The sequence below is a fragment of the Drosophila guanche genome, unplaced genomic scaffold (assembly GCF_900245975.1).
Source record: "Drosophila guanche unplaced genomic scaffold, DGUA_6, whole genome shotgun sequence".
Taxonomy (NCBI): Eukaryota; Metazoa; Arthropoda; class Insecta; order Diptera; family Drosophilidae; genus Drosophila; species Drosophila guanche.
In genome coordinates this window covers 6,956,780-6,978,862 of record NW_022995745.1, presented here as the reverse complement: position 1 = coordinate 6,978,862, position 22,083 = coordinate 6,956,780, and the positions used below count along the sequence as shown (strand labels likewise).

The 22,083-nt window shown below is 47.1% G+C and overlaps 1 protein-coding gene across 1 annotated transcript in view; it reads left to right on the top strand.

The window, feature by feature from the left end:
* LOC117580909 overlaps positions 1–22,083 on the top strand; it is a 108,506-nt gene that overhangs the window by 18,403 nt on the left and 68,020 nt on the right. The window contains exon 3 of the mRNA XM_034267670.1: positions 4,174–4,273. Coding sequence (XP_034123561.1) covers positions 4,174–4,273 — 100 coding nt within the window. The remainder of the gene's footprint in view (positions 1–4,173; positions 4,274–22,083) is intronic.

Here is a 22,083-nt window from a genome sequence, read left to right as displayed (position 1 = left end):
CTGGCAGTGGGAAACAGGAGACAGGGGATGCTACTGCTACTGGGACTTCCACTGCGGGCTCTCTGTAGTGCACCGTTCTCAAAAACGGGTTTTGTTGGCCCAAATACTGTCTCCTCCATCCGCATAGGAAATATCTACCATTTCTCGCTCTTTTTGGACTCTCGAAGGACACTCTGTCTGTCTGTCTGTCTGTCTGTCTCTAGCTCTGCCTGAGAGTGCCTCTTTAGCGTGACTCAAGTGGCCCCGGGGGACATTACCACACACACACACACATGAGTCCTGGAGTTGGGGGGGGGGGGGGTCTGTGACTGATTCTCTGATTCTCGTTTGGGGCTGTCAGCATCGTTGCCCATTGAGTGACTGCTCAAATCTGACTGGCGTCTGCGTTGCAAAACTCTTTGCCATTGATTTGTGGCACGGCCCCACATAGATAGATCCCCAGCTCCCTGTCCCCCGTCGTGCCACATTTCGGTTGATTGCCCATTTCGGTGTGCCACGCCACGCCACACACCGCCCTCCCCCCCTTCCAGCCATGGGCGGAGGCATTAAAAATCGCACAGAGTGTGGGGCCAGAAATTACGACTATCTGCTGAGATTTTTGATTTTTTTGCTGTTGTATGTGCGAAGTCAATACTCTCTCTCTCTCTCTCTCTCTCTGGCAAACAGCGTGGGGAGGTGGCAATCAGGGGACAAATGTGCCAAGCAGACATATGCAGATACTCCCTGGCAATGGGGTGTTCCGTGTCTCCTTTATATCATTATCGGCATAGCAGAGTAGTCATCACCATTGCCATATCCCCATCACCCCCATCCACATCGTCATCATTATCATCACACAACAGCATCATCTTCATCATCCTCTTCGTCGTCGTCGTCTCTCTGAGTCATAAAACGCGAAGCGGCACAAAGTTTGCCCTTTCCTCAAACAGTTTTCAACGTACTGCCAGGAACTTCCTCGAAAACGGAGAATCTGGAGGGGCTTCAAGCTAATAAAAACATTAACCCACACACACACACATGAGTTGGTTGGGGCGACGTAACTTCCAGTCATAAATAAATATTTCTTTGGCTAACATTTTAAGCAGATACTGAGATCCCAGAGTCCTTTAAGTCGACGCCTAAAACACACGACGCGTGCCAATTTGTTAATAGACAAAAACGCGTTGGCTTTTGTTGTAATTTGAAACTGTTTGCATTTGGGGATCCCTGGGGCCCCTGGGGGAGTGTGAGTGGGTCCATTTCTGTGTAACTTTTGAAATGTTCGCAAGATAACAAGGATGAAGGAAGTGCCACACAGTGGCAGGGAGAGGGAAAGAGCGCGAGAGAGAGAGAGAGAGAGCCACAGCGGCAGCCAAGGCAAAAGTTTTCTGGCCCAAGGAGCAGCTCATGTAACAATGGCGTCTCCATCTTATCGAGCCAGCACCACAAAACCCCACTCCACAACCCCTTCCACCACAGCGCCACCCCTTCATTTTGAGTGGGTCATGGCTGATTGGCTGATTGACTTGCCAACGACCCGCGACCTGCGGCCTGTGACCCACTTAATTGTTGAGTACTTGTATAACTATTGGTCGCCCCAACCCCTCCCAGCACACCCAAGACTCCCCCTAGCGACCATCAAAGGCCCAAGTTTTCCCTGTTGCTGCTAGTTCCCGTTTCTCTCAGGCTGCAGCGGTAGAGATAACCGCAACAGTGGAAGCAGCAGCAGAGTGGCGCCAGAGTGGCCAGAGCGCCCAAAGGGGATACTCTCAATGGCTACTCTCAGTGTAATGTGTACCATTTATTGATTGCATTTCGTATTTGATGGATCAATCTGTAGATTGTAAGTTGGTTCTTTTCTTTACCGATTCGTCGCGGATCAGCGCACCAAGCTCCATGGAGTAAACACTTCCAAAGTGTAACTCTTGCTATAGAGCTATAAGTTTTTCCAGTATTAATAGTTGTCAGAAGGCGCCATAGGTCCATAGGTATTTCCTTTTCTCGTATGCTATATTTACATCAAACATCTCCTGCCGCTGCTTGGAGGCATACCGTTCCCCAACCAACCACTGCACTGCAATTTATCCATCGTTTATCGAGGGATAAACTTGTTTATGCAACTTTAAATGTGCCCAAGAAATTAAGGACCCTTAAGCAAATTGTATCTGCATAAGTGCAGCTTTCCCATCCCCCAACCTGCTTCCCCTATCCCCTTGCCAGTATCCTCTCACCTTCATGGCTGGGGTGATCTGGGGTCCTCTCGGTTGGCATGTTGCATGCCTCGGTGAGCAATAAGTTCGACAAACTCATTTCATTAAGCTCAGCGCTGCATGAAAAAATCCAGCTAATGCGCTTCCCGTCTACCCATCCGACCACGCGCTCATCTCACCCTTTTGCCAGCACCGGCACCGGCTCCTCCTTTCTGCAGGAGCTGTGCCGTCGATGTCTCATCATTTATTGGCAAGCGCTTTTCAACGGATTGGCATCAGTTCTCGCTCGCATACACTGCCATACATGGCAGGCAGAGCAAGGGGCGGAAGGACTTGCTTAAGAGACACGCAGGACCAAGACGGAGGAGCCAGATTCAGGGCCATAGACAGAGGGAGAGCCGGAGCTAGAGACATGGCGAAAAGTGTCTGTTGCTATTTATTGCCAGCTCGCAGCGTCGCACTCTAAAGCCATCCATTTTTTATTAGATTATATAAAATTTACCAACGATTTATCTATGCCCAGGGCCAGGGCTGCCCCGCCCGCCTGCCTGCCTTCCTGCCTGCCTGTCTGCCACGGCCCCACTGTTTATCCGATTGCAGCAATCGGATATCTGACGACAACCGACAACGACAACCGACAACAGGATGTATTGGTTGCATTTAATGCAACTAATTTAATGAACCCGCAGATGCGGCGAGGGCACACGACACAGCGCACAGGACACAGCATATGGGCTATCGCACCGCATCGAATCGCATATCCCTGGCTATCTATCGTCTTGCCATATCGTTATAATCGAATTCTCCATTCGCCATGCACTTTATATTGTGCCATGTCGCAACTCTCGTCCAATGCGAATTCAATAGAAAATAACTTTCATTTGATGTTCATGGAAACAAAATTAATATTCAACGAATACTGGATTAAGTGCGCAAAGCCATGCCCCATCGATATTAACTCCTTTTGCTGCACTAGACTACCAGAGCAAAGCAGAATATTAAAGCATTAACATTTGGATATTATAGATGATAGGATTATTATAGATAGATGGCTGGAGACTGAAATATCTACTTATGAGCACACATTCGTTTGTCCATTGTGTGCTGTGAGGAGCATAATAAATATTTGAATTATTTTTAGTTGCGTATTTATGTAGCTACCAGAGATGCAATGAATCCGATGGAGTATGTTGATTCTTTTGATCGAAATACATTTTTTTCTGGGTAGAAATTCATTTTTTCGGGATCATTGGGAAAATGTGAATGGCTAACTGATGCAGCTATAAATTGCAGGCAAAAACTCTATGCTTTTAGTCGACCGTTTGGGAAACACTAATGATGATTTTTGTGCGGAATTTCGTCCGAAATCTTTACTTTTAAAACTCGGGAAAATACGAAAAAACATTACATGATATATTTGGGTCGTGTTATCGATTGGTGTACGCCCTTCTTTCACCATCGCGCCTTGCCATCGAGGAACTCATTACATTTGCAATTGTATTGAACAGCGTCCCCATAGCAGTCTCCATTTCCATCTGCATCTCAGTCTTCGACTTGGAGTTCGGTGCATGGCCGTAATGGGAATATTCTCAAGCGCACCTTGATGTTTCGCTTGGTGTTTCTCATCGATTGTTGTTGTTGCTGCTGCTGCCACGCCCATTGCCACAGCTGCAGATACTGTAGGAGCTGCTGGTACCTTAAAATTCGTCAGTTGGCAGGGCTACGGCACGCCCTTGCCCTCCTGCCCCGTGGCGGGCATTCATCAGCGTTCATCCTGTCTCGTTATCCTGCCGCTTTACTCGTACATGCAATATCTGCACAGTGGCATGCCACTTTGCATTTTGCTCCTGCCCCGCCCCGCCCCGCACTCCATGCAGCCACGGCATTCACGAAACGAAGAATTAACATTAGTCGGACGGCGACGGCGACGGGAAGGATATTTTCCCTTTTCCTCTGATGTAATTGATTTGCTTTTCTTTTGCAGGATACGAGGGGATACACGGCCCTGATCTGATTGCGATTGCTTCATCCTGCCGACAAGCGAGAACCGAGAACCGAGAACCGAGAACCGACTGCCACTGCAGGTAAGTGCCCTGTGAATTACAGGAATTTACATATCTTTAAGAAAATGGATTCCATTGTGTGCAGTCTGGGGTCTGCAGTCTGTTCCATATCTACATATAAATGGGGTTATTGTAGATCGTTCCCTCCTGTAGTTGTCGCCACTAAAGACATTTAATTAATCATCGAAATTGTAGATGTCTTTTCATGTTGTGGCATTCGGTCATCATTCAGCTTTATTCTGTCAATTATTCTGCGTTTTAATGAAGATAAGGGAAGATATCCGCTATATCTGAGATTCACATCCAAAATGATGAGAAAATTCTGAATGGCAAGACAATTAAACCTTTAATTAAACTATAAATTGTATTGAAAATCATTAAAGCTTGAGCCCCAATGAACTAGCAGCTTAAATATTTAGTTCCTTCATCAGTTTTCGTGTTTGTGTGTTGTGTGACTGTGTGATGTAATTGAAAACCTGGCAATGCTGGCTCCCCCTGGCAGCCCCAACCCGGAAAGGACTTGCAGCTAAATGGAACGACATTAGTTGTGTATGTGGCACAGCCTTTTGCTGCTTTTCTTTTCCTGCTGCTCCGCTCCTGGGATTCACTTCACTCCCGTTGCCAGTGGCTGGTGCTGGGCGGGCATCCAGCCCTTGTGGTTCTGGCTTAATGCGATGGCTGCTAGTCGTTAAAAGCGCAAAAACGGTTCGAAAAGAAATTGCCACTAAATGTTATTGAAATCGAATACGTTTTCACTCTCTCTGTCGCTCGCTCTCTATCTCTCTCTCTCTGTGTCTCCTATATGTGGCAGTGGCAGTGGCAGGGGCCACGCCCACTTGTCACTTGCCATTGGCTATGGCTGTAGCTGTGGTGCTGCGGTTGCTTTTAATATCCTTAATGTCCCAGTGTTTGTGCTTGCCTCAGAGTCAGGGCACAGAACACATGAGCAGCGCAACATAAAGGATGAGCAGGAGATTGTGTATTTTCATCATCATCATCCTGCTGCTGCTGCTGCTGCTCCTGGAGGATGCTGCTCCGTGAAATGTTTATCCTTTTTAATCAGAAATTGATGCGCTGCCTTTTCGCAGTCATCGGACGGTGAGGCAAAGGACGGACGACGGAGGACAAGGACATGACAGCGATACGAGCGTGTGTCCATGTCATCGACTGTCGCTCCATCTGACTTATTGCCCGCAACTAATTCCTAATTACAATTTCAATTAAATATTTATTTTAATTAAAAAGCCAACTTCAAAAACACATCCCATATACCCTCTCTCTTCAGCATCCGCATCCACGTCCGCATCATCTCTCAGCGGAGGACACTGGGCGAACGCTTGCAGCATCTTGTCACAGTTTTCACTGCTCCTTTGCCCGCTCTCTCGCTGGCAGATTTCTCTCAGTGCAGTGCCGCGAGTGCCGGAGCAACCCATGCGAATCTCTCATACTCAGTGCCGCTGCCGCTGCCGCCCCGCTTCATTAAATTTCATGAATCGCCCGCAGCGCTTCAGCCATGTCCTGTATATCCTGGGCATGTTGTTGATGGCTCTGCTCCACAGCAGTAGGGCAGGACAGGGGGCAGCGCTGAAACAACAGAGACAGGGTGCCGGCAGGGCTGGGGAGTCATCATGAGGCATTGTGCTGTGTGTCTCTGGCCACGCCCGTATCTGTATCTTGACCATCGTATCCCTCAGCATCTGCCTGCCACACACTCTGCCCTCTCTTTCTCTCTCGCTCTCTGTGTGTGTGCCCCAATCTGTGGAATGCCGGGGATCTGTTGTTTCAGCGCAAAAGCCACAAAAACTGTTGGCGCTTTTATTTATTTGCTATTGATTTCCCAGTGTCCCAGGACGCAATTTGTTTGCAATAAACTTCATAACAATAATTCATGTCCCCGCACAAATAAATAATTCATGGGTGGCCGTCGAAGCCACCACCAACCCCAACCCCAACCCCTCACCCACGCCCCCTTTTCCCTATGAAGGATGCCCCACCCCAAACCAAATTCAATGGGGAGTTCGTGTCGTCTTGCGGCTGAGATTTCCTAGCGCCCTGATGGATAATCTCTGTTTGGCTTCACGGACATAAAACTCCATGAACCAAACACATAAAAACTTAACGTTAAATTCAAAGGTAAAGGCATTCAAGCATGTGAATCCAGGCAAGAAGAGTGTGCAGGGGAATGTTCAACTAATGAATCATTCGCTCAGAAACCCACAAATAAAAGTAATCATCGAAAAGATGCACTTAAAGATCGATTGTTTTATGATAGATTTGACCTATTTATATGGACCTATTTTAATTTTCATTCAGGTAAGTGTGTCAAGGAATTACTTTCTGATCATATCTTCTTGATGGTCTTTTGCCTGTTTGAACACCTGACCTTCGAACACAATTAACGCGGGAGGCACGCTCTTTTGATTAGCAGTTTTACTTTCTGTGGAATGAATGCTTTGAGAATGGTACCCAAGTGGCATTCCATTCAATCGATTGCTCTATGTGAAAATGGAAATCATAAAGAAAAGGAAAAAGGATTTATTAACAATCAGGAATCAGGATTAAGCGGTGGCTCAAGTGGAACGCTCTTCTATAACCAATCATCCGGAAGAGAGAGTGAAAGAGAAGGAGAGAAAATGCGAATGACTCAGTGGATTATAATTAAAAGCTCTATGGGGCAATAGTGGGACACTCCGGAGAGCTCTCATACACTGGTCGCCATTCAGAATGAATGCCTTGATTCAAATAGAAAAATAGAAAAATTCCTCTTTAACCACACCGTTGCCTTTTACATTTCTTTGACCTTTTGTGGTTCACTTTTGCCTTGTTTCCGTTCCACTGTGCTGTTTATGCATTAGAGAATGGTTGAGTGCCTTTGAGTGCTTCCATATGATATCGCCTAAGTAATCGAAAGCGAAAAACGATAAACGGGTAACCAGAGCACAAAAATCCCCCCCTTCCCACACTCACCCACACACTCCCGCCACAACGAAGTGACATTCGCATTCGCATTCACATTCACATTCACATTCCTCCCTCCCTCTGTTCGCATTCACGAATATGGCGAGGGGGGGTATGGATTACCAATTAGCATTTCCATTCAGCATTCGGCATTGGCATGCGCCCATTACCTCGTTTTTTGTCTGTGTATGTGTGTGTGCAGGATTGTGGTGGATGCCAGAAGTGGTGTGTGGTTTGTGCCTCTCCCATTCCACTCCCTGTTTTGCTTTTTCCATGGGAAATTGAATTCCCCATTATCGGTATAGCAATGAAAATTCATGCGAGATTTTTGGGTGCAAGCTTTTACTTTGTGTTGTCGCCTCTTAGCTGATTAAATGCATTCGGCCGGCACAGTCACAGGCCATACATTACTCATACGCCACGTGCAACACTTTGGTTTCTCTCTCTTCTCGCTCTCTGTCATAAAACACGAAATTGTCGTCAGTCCCTTTCGATCTCCAGGACACGCTCTCGACTACCTCCGAGTGGCCGCAGTGGCTCGCAGTGGGGTCAGCGGATCGGGGAATTGAGTTTCCGTGTGACCGAACAGGACGAGGCCCCCGAACAGGAGGCCTCTACCTCTCTACCTCGCTCTCGCTCTCGCCCTGTGTGTGCGTTCCCTCAGACAAATATAATAAAAATCAAGGGAAAATAAAATATTTACACATGCATACAAACGAATAAATACAAATAAAATATGGGGCCAACGGCAGAGACAGAGAGAAAGAGAGACGGCGACAAGCAGAGCGACAGGGACATCGACATTGGCGAGAGGCAATTGAGAAAATGAATTTACTGTGTACGAAATAGTTAAGTAAAAGTCTGTGTATCGAAGCCAGAAGCAGCAGCAGTAGCAGCATCAGCATCAGCAGACAAAGTGGCCCAAGCCCAAGCCGCACAGTGCGACAGTGGGGCAAAGATTCTTTTCTCACGGTAAAAGTTTATACACATCCAAAAATTGTAAAGAACTAATTTGCTTTTGTGCAGGCATTGTGAAAATGCATAATCCATTGCCTATTTTTGTTGATTTATGCTTACTTTCCTTTCTCTAAGCTACACTGGAGGAGAGCCTATCCAGTAATCGCTTTATGTGTGGCCTCGTTCCACTGTGTGGAACAGCAGTCACTGCCAATTTCTGGTGCTGGGTTGCTCTGCTGCTTGGTCTTTGGGTTTTTGTGTCCCTTTGGTAGGGGAGAGCAAGCGTGACGCTTGTTTAACTGTTTGCTGTGTTGCTGGACTTTAGTTGAAGTCTGCTGCCGGGAAGGCTGACGAGGCTGATTGAGGAAATGCGCATCAGGCTGAGGCACTGAGCCACTGCCAATAAACTATGGGCTCCTGTATATCCACTGTGTGTGTGTGTGTGTGTGTGTGTGCATTGATCTCGAGCAAGCAAGCGAAATCCTATAAATATGCCATTTGAAAGATAATGCAGCAATAACAAAGTGGCGACAGCCGGAGCGGAGTGGCAGGAGTGTAAGCCAACTGCAGGACGAAGAAAAGATAAATAGGCAGCAGAAGCAGCAGCAGCAGCAGTAGGCAAACAAGATGAGCAAACAAGAACCTCAGATGCAGGACAGGCCAGGGCACCAACTGAAGGATGCCAGGAAGAGGCTGACAGGAGAAGGAGGAGAAGGATGTTTTTTCCAGCGCCAAAGGCGGCAAAACGCATTTGGAAAACGCAATGAGAAAAGGAAAGGCAAAGAGACATCAGGGGGCTTAAAAATGCCAACTGTCCTGTCCGCTCGTGTGAGCTGAGCCTGTCGGCAAGGACAGGAGAGAAATAGATTCGAAATCGGACTACAAATGTGGGATATGGGATGGGGCACAAAATTACTCGCAGAAACACCGCTTGAGAAGTTGTTACGTATTTTATAGGTACTCCTCGGTCGGAAGAGAAGGGATGGAGAGGGGGCATGCCACACATGCCACACATGCCACACACGCACACACACAGAAAGAGAGAAGACGACCCAGAGTTGTTTGCTAGATTAAATTTACTACAATTTGAAATTGAATAACTAAAGCTCCCGAAGGATCATCTTCATTTTGTATTTATCCCGGAATGAATGGTAAACGACAGTTGGAATAACATACACACACACACGCACAGACGGAGGAACACATGCTCTTAGAGAGGGATAAAAGAGAAAGAGAGAGAGAGAGAGAGCGAGAGAGAGACGACAGACACTGTCTGTGGGATTGATGATGGAACTAAGGCAACAGCAAGAGCAACAGCAACAGCAAAATATTGCACAACTACAACTAGAAAGCCAACGAAAACAGCAACAGCAGCGGAAAGGGGGAGAGAAAGGAGTGCCAGGACACACACACACACACACACACACACACACATTTACGAAAACAATCAGTAATGTAATAGAGACGAAGGACAACGCCTGGACACGCCTGAATCTGGGAGAACCCGGGATCCGGAATCCGGGAAAAGCCAGCAAAACGAAACGAAACGAAACGAAACCGAACGAAACGAAGCCATTACAGTTGCCAACGGCATTTTGCAGGAAACAGCTTGACAAGCCGTTGAAATTTATATTGAAAGATGTTTCGTTTGGGGCTCCCCCCAAAGCCCCTGTCGTTCTCCTTCTCCTTCTTTCGCTTTCGGTCAGGATTAAGTAAGTCTGCAGCTGCACTCCTCGTGCTGCTCCTCCTGCCACTGGCACACATCTTTCTGGGTTGCATTATTCATCTAGGGGAAATGAAAATCAGGGCCTTAACTGTGTTTTAAACTGGTGATTAGAGCAACACTCGATCAATTTTCAGCCTAAAGGGAGAAGGAGGATTAGGAGGAGCCACAGCAGCTTCATCCCTAAATGAAACACGAATGTACTTTAAAAAGGAGTCGATGGAATGTGAGTACAATGAGGAACTCCCTCATTTCATTCATGAAACTCTTCTCAGCAGTTCCTTTGATATAGAAATTTGAAAAATCAAGAAATGATATGCTGAATGTGAGAGTAGGCTTTCCTCAAACCACAGTCAATCTTCAATCCGAAACTCAAATAAAATTAAGTCCCACCAACGATCACAACAAAAATGTTAAGTAACAAAGTTTATTATTCTCTCGTGTACATTGGCCTGACCATCGGCATCTGGAGCATTCTGCTTAGCCCGCACTTGGTCGTGATGGACGAAAAAGACGCAAAGATGGAGCCCAAGACGGAGTCGAAGCTGCAGCCGCTGCCCCAACCGGAGGCACAGACCCCGATCAAAGTGGCAAGGCTCGTTACGCAATTACCACTTGACACACTGGTAAAGGCCGGATGTTTTGCGGCTGTGATGCTGTTGGACTTCCATCTGCCACAATTGTGTTCCTACCAGTTTGGGCCCGATGTCCGATGTCCGTCCAGCGTTAACAATCTTGTCCTCTTCCCGGGGCTGTTGTTCAGGTGCTTCTGCTGTGGCCGCACGGTCCTTGGCTCCCTGTGGATGCTGGGATCAATTGAAAATCCCGACTTAGTGTGGAAGATGGCTCATCTGTGGCTCATGCATTTCTACATGTTAAGTGAGATTTACGTGGTGGTGCAGTACACCACAAATGTGCGCAACCGGCTTCTTGTACGCCACTTGGCGGCAGCCAATGCCGCTCATTAGAGCCCAAGTTTGAATTCGATTAATAATAAATTCTAGTAGAAACACCCAGAGAATGTCAAGCAACGGAAAGTAGATTGTATCTTTTTTATGTGCAGCGACGCCCATCGGTGGCAGGTCCCAACAAAAGGAAACCGACAGGCAGCGTATCCTCCCAAGTATCCCCTTACACTTTGCCATTGAATTAGCCACAAAATGCAGATTAGAAAGGGTGTGCCACAGTACATACAGAGCGGCAGTACATACAGGCAGAGCGGAAAAGGGTAATGTGGCAAGGACTGTGCCAAGGGGTAGCCTAGTGGCAGGTACATGAAAGCATTTCTTTGGGCCTCTTTCGCTTTCTCTCTCTCTCTCTGTTGTTTCTTATCGCTTAAACGCATCGAAAAATGCAATTGTATTTAACGCACAATCGATTTAGTCGAGCACAAAGGATGCCAAAGGCTGCCAAAGGATACCAAAGGATGTGGAATCATAAAAGTGGAATATTACGCATACGCCCCATGAGCATGAAGCATGAAGCATGAAGCAAAAGTCAAAGCCAAAGCCAAAGCAAAAGCCAATTTGATTAACAAAAGAAAAGAATATAAGGAAGCGGAACACTGGGAGGAACCTGTGAGGACCGAGTGGCCCATTACCCTGTAGTGTACCCTCTAGAAGGGAAACCCCAAGTATTCTGGTTCGTGGCATCTGTATCTGGGGAATGCAAATCACTTTCAAGTGTTGAATGCCAACACTCTTCTAGCAATGTCAGCTTAAAGTCTTACCCAACAAATCCCCAACAGAAATCACAGTTTTTCAGCACCTACAGATTTTGTGAGAATGGGCTGGGGCGGGGCCAAGAATGAAATTGCATTTGAATATAAATCAAAAAGCAAGTATACGTCGTATGGTATTGCTGCTGCCAGGCCGAGAAACCTCAGAAACCAAATCTCAATTACTAAAGCGAGTGGCCTCCGCCTCCTGCAGTGGCAAATATTTTTGTGCATCTCATGATGATTTTTCTCGTTGCACATTTTGCTGCATTTTGCAGCAATCTGTTTGTTTTATTTTTCGAGGATATTTCTGATGTTTGTGCAATGAATATTGTGTGGCCAGAAATGGACACCTACCGAGAAAACTCTTGTGTGCTGTTCTCAGCCAATGCATTCGATAAGCATATTTTATCCAATGAATTAGCCAATGGTTTTTGATAACTTCACTGCCAATTCCAATGCCACTGCCACTGCCACTGCCACTACACCTGCTTCTGCTCCATTTCCTTCTCGGACTCTGGTTGTTGTCTCGGCAAAAACATATGTACATTTCCCTCTTAAAGTTGCTGGTGTGGAAGCAATGTTATTTGAGAAGTTATTTCGATTTTGAATTGTGAAATCAAATAGAAAATAACCAAAATACGCTCTCAAACTATAGCTAAATGCATTGCCTGTGCCGTACAAACTTTCCCTGCAAAGGGTATCATTGTATTCGACCCCAAAAGCGCTTCCTTCCATTAGATTTGTTCTCCTTATTTTCTTTATTTTTTCTTGGGCTTCCTTTACGCATCGCCGACTGCCGGATGCCGTCTGCCGTGGCTCTACACGTGTTAAGTGTTCACCTGGCCGCAGTCCCAGCGCTGCTCCCAGCCCCCCCTTTAAACCACTTCCTCCCGGTGAGAGCCCTGGTCCTGGTCAAGCGACCTACGTTAAGTGTCAAACACATTTTACTTGGCAATTTCTTGGGTCGTTTCGCTGTGGCCTCAACCTCAACCTCTCTCTCTCGCTCTACATCCCCGAGGGAGTGCCGCGGTAGCGGGTCTGTCCTTTCCCCCTAATGCTCTCTTGTGTCTCATGTCGTAGGCGTTGCCAACTCCTAATGAAATGATTCATTTCCGCTTTCCTGTTCTTTCTCTCTGCATGTGTGCGAGTGTGTGTGTGTGTGTGTGTGTGTGTGTGCCTCTGTGTATCTGTGCGAGTGTGACACTTTCTTTCCGCTTTGGTTTTTCCGTGTACGTGTCCGCCTGGCTTTGGCTTTGGCTTTGGCTTCGTTTTCGTTTCGTTTGACTTTGGACCACGTTGATAAATTTGTGTAAATTCGTTTTAGCCAATTTCCACGCCCGCACACACACACACACACACACACACAGACACACATGGGGCAACACATCCTGCTAATGTCCTTTGGGGAATGCTGCCGCCTTTGCACCTTTTTTATTTGTGAGCTTGCGGCTTGTGTGTGCGCTGCTTTTCGGCTTTCTCCTTTCTCTTTTGTGCCCACCGCATGCCGCTTGCCGCTTGCCGCATGTCGCATTTCGCAAGACAAACGATCAGTGATAAATTTTTCAAGATAATTTCCATGGTGTGTATGCACAATGTGTTTATGGCATTCTTTCACTTTGAATGTCACGCAAAAAGGAGGCTGTTTAAATGATAATAAGGAAATTCTTTCATTTTGCTCACAATCTATTTTTGTGATACATTTTTGGAGTTAACTTTTGCAGCAAAATGTGTTCTCTTACGATGGTTGTCATTGTCTTCTGTCAAAATGTACACAGGGCCGACTTCTAATTCCCGAAATTTGCCAAAAAAATCAAGAAAGAATCAATGAATGTTTCTGTGGGTTGAGAGTTATGGGACTATTCTTGAAAATACTCCAGGGTTCGCTGCTCCTGATACCTGTTGCCTTCCTCTCCTTTGGTCTTAAATCCTGCAGTGCTATTCTTTCCAGCTCCTCTCTTCTCGTGTGTTTTCTGGTGCAATCTCTTCCGTTTGTATCCTTCCATATTTTGCTTCCTTCTGCTATTGATATCCCTTGTGGTCGCTGGCAGCAAGCGTTACCAAAAAGCCGAAATTGTCTCGTGTTTGAAATAATTTCCCCTGCCGTCGCCACACTCTTTTTTTCCGCACCCCACCCTAAACGCGTGTGCCTTACGCCGCTCCCACACCATCCCAGCTTCCACGAGTCTCCGCTCCATCGCTTTGCTGTGGCGCTCGATCTTTTTTTTTGTTTGCCGGGCCGCTCGGTCTGCGGTTTCATCTGCAGTCGACAGGGGGCGTGTGGGCATCGTTGGGGGCTCTCTGGTCAGGCGTACCGTGCCGGGTCCTTGCTTCGGTCACATGTTTCATGCCAGTTGCAGGGCAACAGAGATTGGGAAGGGTGCGGCTGGGCACGGGTACTGCGGGGCTCATAACTTATGCCTGAGGCGCACCCCCTGCCACCCCTCGATGGCCCCTCTGCCTCGTCGTTACACCCAAAAAATGATGGCAAATGGTGGGGCATGGGCAGGCACAATGGCAGGGTCAGAAGCATTTGTTACCACGGCCATGTTGTCGTACACATATGACCAGGGGGCTGGCTGCATGCCTACTCTACGACACCCCCTCGTTCGGAACTCTGCAGCCACCAACTCTGCATCCTGGGGCCTCTGGCTGGCGTCAGCTTTTGAAACATTTACTTTATGTTGTTCACAGGAAATTAGATTTTTTTTTGCTGTTTTTTTTTTGTTTTCGCTTGCCACGCCTCCTAGCATTCCAGTGTGTCCAGTGTTGGGCAGCGCATTTAGTTTTTATAGCCAACTTGTCAGTGGCAGGCAGCGACGAGCATCCTTCCCCCCGCCAGCCATCGAACAGGAGCCAGGAACCATGTCCTTGCGGACAGGAAACAAGCTCATTGCGGAAACAGCTTTTTAGCCATAACAAGCCGCACACACACACACACACAGACGGAACGAACGGAGCTGCCAACTTGTTTGCGATGCTAATTTATTTATAGACAGCAGTCGAAGGGGTTGAGAGGGGGCAGAGGCGCTACAGGAAGCAAAAGAAAGAAAGATAGAGAGAGAGAGAGAGAGAGAGAGAGAAAGCTCTCACTTCTTGTCTGCTTTTTACCTTTTTTCGACTCTTTGGTTTCGGGTTCCGTGGAAATTTCCGCCGCAGACGACAAATTGCATACGTGCCACGCCCACCATTTCCATTGCCATCCTGAACGCAGCCTTCCTTGTATGAGGTCTGATGCTCTTCCTGCTGCTGGTACCAGCTTCTTTAATTCGATTTCGAGCTGTGCAAACAAATCATTTAATGCCCCGCAAACTCATTTGTGCAAACATATTTGGGTCACTGCTGCTGCCACCTCCAAGCCCCACCCCAAGCACTGGCTGCCACTCTCTGGCATGCTGCCTGCCCCACCTTCCGAAACTTGGACCACGGAAAAACCGTGAAAAAATGTAACCGCGAATGCTGCGCTGCCCGCGTTGCGGACACAGGCACTGGAACTGGCCAGCGAGTACTCTTCTGTTCTTCTTCTGTTTGCTTTTTGTATACCCTGCAAACGGAAAATGGAAAGAGCAGCAAAGGGTATGCTCTGGCAGGAGAGGGCGGGAGAACTTTTGCTACTTTCCACCGTAAAATCATCGTTAGAGTACGAGGAACTTCGTAGTCGTGTCGATCGAATTGATCTCGTTTCTTTGTCCATATCCCACTCCATGGACTGATGGACAGCACGTGCCTCACACCGTGCAATGCCTCTTCCTCGCTCTCTTTTCTTTTTGTATGTGTGGCATGCCCCTGCCCCTGCAGCAGCTCGTTGTAGGACATGATAAGTAGCATAACCATTAAAATCAAAAGCAGTAACAGCAGCAGCATCACCACCGAATGGCAGGCGCAAATGGAACGCGGACCACTTTGCTTAATGTTCGCCCTGCCAACGGTAAAAGCATACCCCTAACCACCCATTGGCCTCCCCTACCTACCCCTCCATTCATGGCATCCCCATTGATGGCCATCCCGTGAGCCCCGCAGATTCATTCGGTTGCCACATTGCCACATCGCAGGCGGCATGGACATGCATTCATTTTGAATGAGTTCGCCGGCCGACTACTCCGCTGTGGATGTGCCACCGCTGTGGATCAGGTGGTGCCAGCAGGCCCTGAATGGAGCTAAAGGTAAAGCCAAGCCATGTGAGCGGTGTGCTGAGGCGAGTGCGTGAGTGAATGATGAGTGAGTGGATGAAAGCGAACCGCTTCTGCCATTCTGGTGCCATTCACTTATGGAAAGTTTGTACAGCAAATAAATGTCATGTCTTTGGTGATCTTCAGCCAGCGTTAGGGAATCTCTTTCTCTCTTGTAGGGCATGATTATAGCTGCCCATTCAACCAGAGATTCCTCTCGCCATTCACTCACCCATTCACTTATACCCAACACCACTCTACGCTCTCGGACTCCCTCTGCACTCCCTCAGTTGTCCTGCCAGCATTCAGCAGTGCTTTTCCTTCATTTCTGCGTTTTTTTTTTGCCCAGCATTTCACTTCCATCATTTTCTTCCTCCACTTTGCGGTGCCCAAAGAGAGGGACAGAGAGGAAGAGAGAGAGAGTGAGAGAAATTTCGTTTCAATTTGTAAAACGTTCTTCTTTGTCGTCTCCGTCTCCATCTGCGTCGCCATGTACGTCTCCGTTGGAGGAGTCGTTGGATTCCGTCGGCTGTGGTTAAATTTCATATTTTTTAAGGGCAGTCGAAACTGTTGCGGCATGACAGCTGTTGCCGGACCCTGCCCTTTTGCCCCTGCCACAATATGAACAAATGAAAAGCAATTTACGCCGCAGAAGGTGCGCCGGAGCGGAGCACTCCGCCGGAATGCTATCCGTGCGCAACACGGAAGAAGGAAAGGCAGGGCAGGGCGGGGCAGAGCAGGGCAGTGGAAGGCCAAAGTGAATCAAGGTACAGCAATCACTCAAAAGCATTCACCGACCGCCATTCATGCGAATGACCAACGCCCCACAGATGCCCCTCCCCCCACCCACGGTGACCCACTCCGGAAAGTTTTGGCGAGTACGAGAAAACCCCTCAAGAGGGTAACGGAACCCTTCTTTCGAGTGTTCCCGCACTTTGGTGGCATTCCAAGTTGCTTTAATGGCCACAATTTTTGAATATTAAAATTGTGCGCCCTTCCAAATAAGGTGTGGTGCGGGGGGTGGGCGGCTGTCAATGGGCGTGGCCATGGCTCAGCCATAAATAAGAACATTTTCTTAAGCGAAAGGGAAAAACGTTGCCGCCACATTGCCGTTCGCTGAGGCGAGTCCTCGTCTCCTTCGTGGCTTGTGAAATGGGACTAAAAAGTAGGCAGAGTGAAGGGTTTTACCGTGCGGTCGCGCACCTTTTGTTGTGCCAAAGCACTGGAATTTATATTTTATTTTATTTTATTTTATTTTTATTTCATTTTATTTCACATTTCGCTGCTGCCATTTTAATATACATTATTTTGTTTTGCTATTCCTTTGGCTTTCCTTTGCGAGGGAAGAAAAACAACAGCAACGACACGTTTCCAAATTATCGCTTTGAAAATTTATGTAAATTAAAGAAAAGTTTCTTTGTGGGGCATGTGAAATTTAAAATTTCTGAATAATCGAATAAAGTATGCAAATGCTCTCAAATCAAACTGGCGGCAGGAGATAATGGGTATAAAATAACAGCTAAATCGATCATAACACTCGGATGTCATTAATACAAAAAACTAAAGGAAGAGTAAAACATAAGTAATGCGATTTTCCTAACATATTCAATTAATTTTTACATTTTCAATCCACATTTGTGGTCGGTGTAAGTAGCAGGGGGCAAGGGCCCGGCATTCTTGACCATTTCCTTGGACAACTATTGATTTTCATTGGAATCCCAGTTGTATGTCTCCAGTGTCCTACTTTCATCATGTCACCCTTGCTGCTGCTGCTGCTGCTGCTGCTGCTGTTGTTGTTGCTCATTTTCTACTCCTGCCACAACTCTGAAGCGAATCCCTATCAACCGTGCCTGCCATGCTACTTATGCTGCTTGACCAGCTCTTCTAGATGTTCGCCTTTTCTGTCATATTTTCCGCAAAATATTCCCTTCGCAACTTATTCCGCTTGGTCATGCGGCAGTTAAGGCCGTGAGCCGAGCGCCAGCAGTACCTCCTCCTGCGAGAGTCCTGTCATCTCTTACGCATTCATTTGCAACGCCTTTTAGTTGGTCCAGTGCGTGTCCTCAAGAGCCTGGCCATACAATGATGCCATGGACTGTGGTCCAAAGGCACAGCAAAAAGTGCTTCCTCCTTGGCTGTGCCCCTCAAATGGCAGTCGTGCCACTGTTCGCGAGGAGGCTTTCGGTTACCAGAATCCAGAATCCAGAATCCCGGTAGGCTAGGACGACTCCAACTCAAGAGCCGCTGGACAGCCACGCCCCCCCACCAGTCGGAACACCCTTCCTCCCTTCGTTGGGTTCGTGCTGCGTCTCATTTCATTTCATTTCGTTTCATTTTGTTTTAATAAATTAAAATGTCAACTTGATAAATGAAGGTTTCGTGGCGGCATTTTTGAAGTAGCAAAAAGTTGATGTTGTAGGCACACACACACACACACTCGCACACACACAGTCCCATATTAGTGTCCTTTGGTCAGCTAAACAGAATGAAGATTGTCCTTTTGCTTGGGTAGGAAGAGTAGGAGCTGGAGCCCTCTGCCACTAAATTATGTTGCTGTTAGTTTCACTTCATCTGCAGTATGGGAAATGCGAAAGAGATGGAGAATGGGTTCCCCACTGCGGGCGGAGTGGCGGGAGAGTAGTCCTGCGGCTGTCCACTGCCCTGCGGTTCCTTCTGTATGGCTCGGTTTGGCGCTCTCTCTCTCGGCTCAGCGAAGTCCAACTTAAGTGGTTATGAGTTAATTTTATTTATTTATTTATATTTTATAGACATCATTTATTTCACTTTCCACAGGACATCCGCTTGCCCTCTCCCACTATAAGTGCGCCGAGGACCATAGTCCGGCACATGTACCACGACGACGTATGCGTACGGCCGTGCAGTAATTTTTATGTTAGGATGATGCCATTGCCTCTGGGGCTTAAAGATGAGGGAAGGTCGTGTCCAGTGTTCAGTGTCCTGTACCAAGGACGAGGCCCATAAATTTGGAGCTAGAAACCGAAAACGAAAAGACATTTCCGTCTCTCATTAAATTTGTCTACGCATTCATTTGTCAGCAAGCCGTAAAAGAAGGCGAACGGACACGATTTTTATTTTTAGAGGCCTTGTGTCCTTTTTTTTATTGTTTCTCTGCTGCTATCCTTTCCCTTGCCCCGCTCTCTGTCCTTTCTGGTATGCGGACACCTGTTTCGGTTGGTGTTGCTGTTTCTGCCTAAGGACTTATCAGTCAGTCAATGCCAGGCATCAATTCATCCATCCATCTGGGGTCTCGTTTGGAGCAGCATCTAGCAGGAGCAGCAGCGGGAGCCGGAGCCGGCGCTGAGGGACACACCGTAATGTGGATTGATAGATACAAAGAGAATGACAAATTACAGGCGGAAAGGACACGGGATAATACAGGAAAGCGATACACGATATGTATACGTGTACGTGCAGCATCCATTCCTAATCAGGCAACCAATGAGCCCCGCAGTCTCTAAGTCAGCGACTGATTCCTTGCCATTCCCTTGGGCAAATCGATTTCAGTTTCGAGGCAATGATACAAAGCTGTCCTGTACTCTTTTTAATGATTTTCGCCTTAGATGTCTAGAATTTCCAATGGCAGGGACTGTCCTGTCACTGAACTCTGTCTTGGCTGGAGCAAAAACTCTGTGTTTGGATTTTGTCCTCTTCTGTGAGATCTCTTCTCCCGCTGCCTGCATGGAGCCACCAATCATTTACATCAAATTTAATTACTTAAACTTAAACTAATTTAAACACATCAACTAAAGGTTTCGGTGGTCCAGAGTCTCTCTCTCTCTCTCTCTCTCTCTCGTTGTCTCTCCGTCCAAAGTTTTTTCGCATGAAAAACCAAACCACAACCCGCGTTACATTTTTGATTTTTTACCAATTGTCTTTGCTTCTTTGTGTGTGTTTTTTTATGGGGCAGAAGGAACGAACATCAATGAGTGCTGGGAGTATCAGTGTCATGCCCCTGTGGAGCTGCAGAGCAGTCCTTTGGCAGGACTTTGACTTGGACACAAAAGCAGCTGCCCAAAGGGATAGACGCAGGATGAGATACGAAGAGGCTGAGGCTCAGACAAGGAGTCACCTGAGTGAAGACCCCAGGGGAGCTGTCAGGAAACATTTCCTCTTTCTTTTCCTGGCATTAATTGTTATAAAAAGGCACCAAAAAAGGCACACAAAAGCAGAGAGAGAGAGAGAGAGAGAGATAAAGAGAGACAAACGATCGCTGGGGAATGGGGAAATGGGGAAATGGGGAAATGAGTTTTCCGTGAGCGAGCGACAAATCAACGAAAAACTTGACTTTAAATAAATGCACCACCGATCCACTTGGATGAGCCTCAAATTGCAGGAAGGACTGCCACTGCCAGTACTCCACCAGGGCTCCTACCCCGTGCCATCCCGCCTCCCGCAGAAGTTTGTGTATTAAATTAAAACGCTCAGCAGAGGGAAAAGTTTGGCTCCTAGCCGTACAACCTGGCGTATGCGCAATTTCCAAAGCGATACCAGAAACCAGAGCGCACAGGAGGAGGAAGGACTCGCAGGACCAGCTCCTGGGAAGGGGAGCGGCAACTTTTGCGCCTTTGTTGGCACTTTCAGCGTAAATCGGTTTCGGCGGAGGGCAGAAAGGGCAGACGAGGGAGTGGCTGCTTGCTGCTGCTGCTGCTGCTGCTGCTTATTGAAGTCTTTTTCGCATTGCAACTGTTATTAGCCCCAGCCAGGAGCAAGGACGAAGGAGCAGCTGCTCCTTTGGTGCTTGTGCGGCGTCTCTGAAGTGCAACTGCAGCAGGAGAAGGAGCAGCAGCGGGGGCAAAAGCAGAAGCTGTAAGGAGCTGTAAGGAGCCTACAACCGAAATCCCAAAACAAAACTTTTTCTTGCCTTGCGGTTAGCGGATGGCGGAGCCACAGGAGCAGGAGCCACACGGAGGTGGAGCCCGAAATTCGAAACCAAAGAAAAACACAGCCAAAGCAAAAGAAAAAAAGGCAGAGTAGAAGAGTGGAAGATTGTCTGCAGCCAGAGAGGATAGTGGAGGATAGCGGAGGGGTTTTCCAGGGTTAAGGGTTTCCCACAGAGTGGGACATGGACATGGCTTTCCCCTCCACCCTTCCATCCTGTCACTTCCACACAGCCAGCTCCCACAGCAGAAGGAGCAGCTGAGGCATTTCCCATTTATTTATTTCCGTTTAAATTGTTCGATTAATGGAAAAGTTCAGGACTTCGATGGAACGAAATATGACAGAATATTCGATTCGTTGCGAGGGGACTGGTCGTGCGGCAGTCGGAATAAAGCAATTCTGAAACTATTTAATGCATTTCACATGAACTTTCGATGCATTTCGATTGAATGCATTGAGCCCCGAACAAAAGTGGTTGTGATTACACGACGCAAAAGTGATTAAAGCCAGTCGTTGGGCCACTGTTGAAGTCACAATTAAGTGGAGGAGCCTTTTGGCCAATTGAATTCCTACATGTTTGAAGGAAGGCAATGATGTTGCCAGCGACAGACTCCCTACCTTGCTTGATTGGCAGGGGAAAGTCATCTTTTAATAAGAGAAAAGTCAAACAAAAGCGGAACTCCAATTGACTGCCTGTTTCAGCTTTTGTTCTGCTTTTAATTAAATACATTTTGATACCCTAAAATTGGTAATTTTGCGAAAATCCTAAAAGTTATGCAGGAAAATGTACTTAAATTTCTTTCTCCACTCTGAGGAATTGAAGCGCCTCTGCTGACCATCCCATTGAGCTGAGCTGTTTATATTTATACCACCAAGAATTGTACCTCTCCTGTGGATTGAAGCTTGTTGCATAACCAAATTAACTTTGCTTCGTTTGGCTGAAAAAGGGCTAAAAATTGCTTTGCTTCTATAAACAAATGCGAATTAAGTAAATTATTTGTGTATGCCTCACCCCTTTCTGGGCCTCTATGTTCCCCTTCCATATGTAAAGTGTGGAAAAACCAACAGCAAGAACAGAACCAAAAGGCTGACTCGCCCTGCAACCGGAATTGGCCAACAAATATCAATTTTATGAAAATCAAACACACAAAAATAACGCAATTAGCGGCTTCGCCGGCAATCATAAATTGTTACCACTGTAGCCCCCACCAAACTACCCCTTCCCACTGGTGTGTGTGTCTGTGTGTGTGTGTGTGTGTGTGTGTGCATATGGGTGCGTCCATGTGTGCGTTGTGTGCGGAGGTGTGGATGTTGTTTTATGAGTTTTTCGTTTTAATTTCCTCTTGTTAATAGGAAAAAGCTCGCTCTCTCACTCACATAATAAATATATGAATTTGATGCGAAAAAT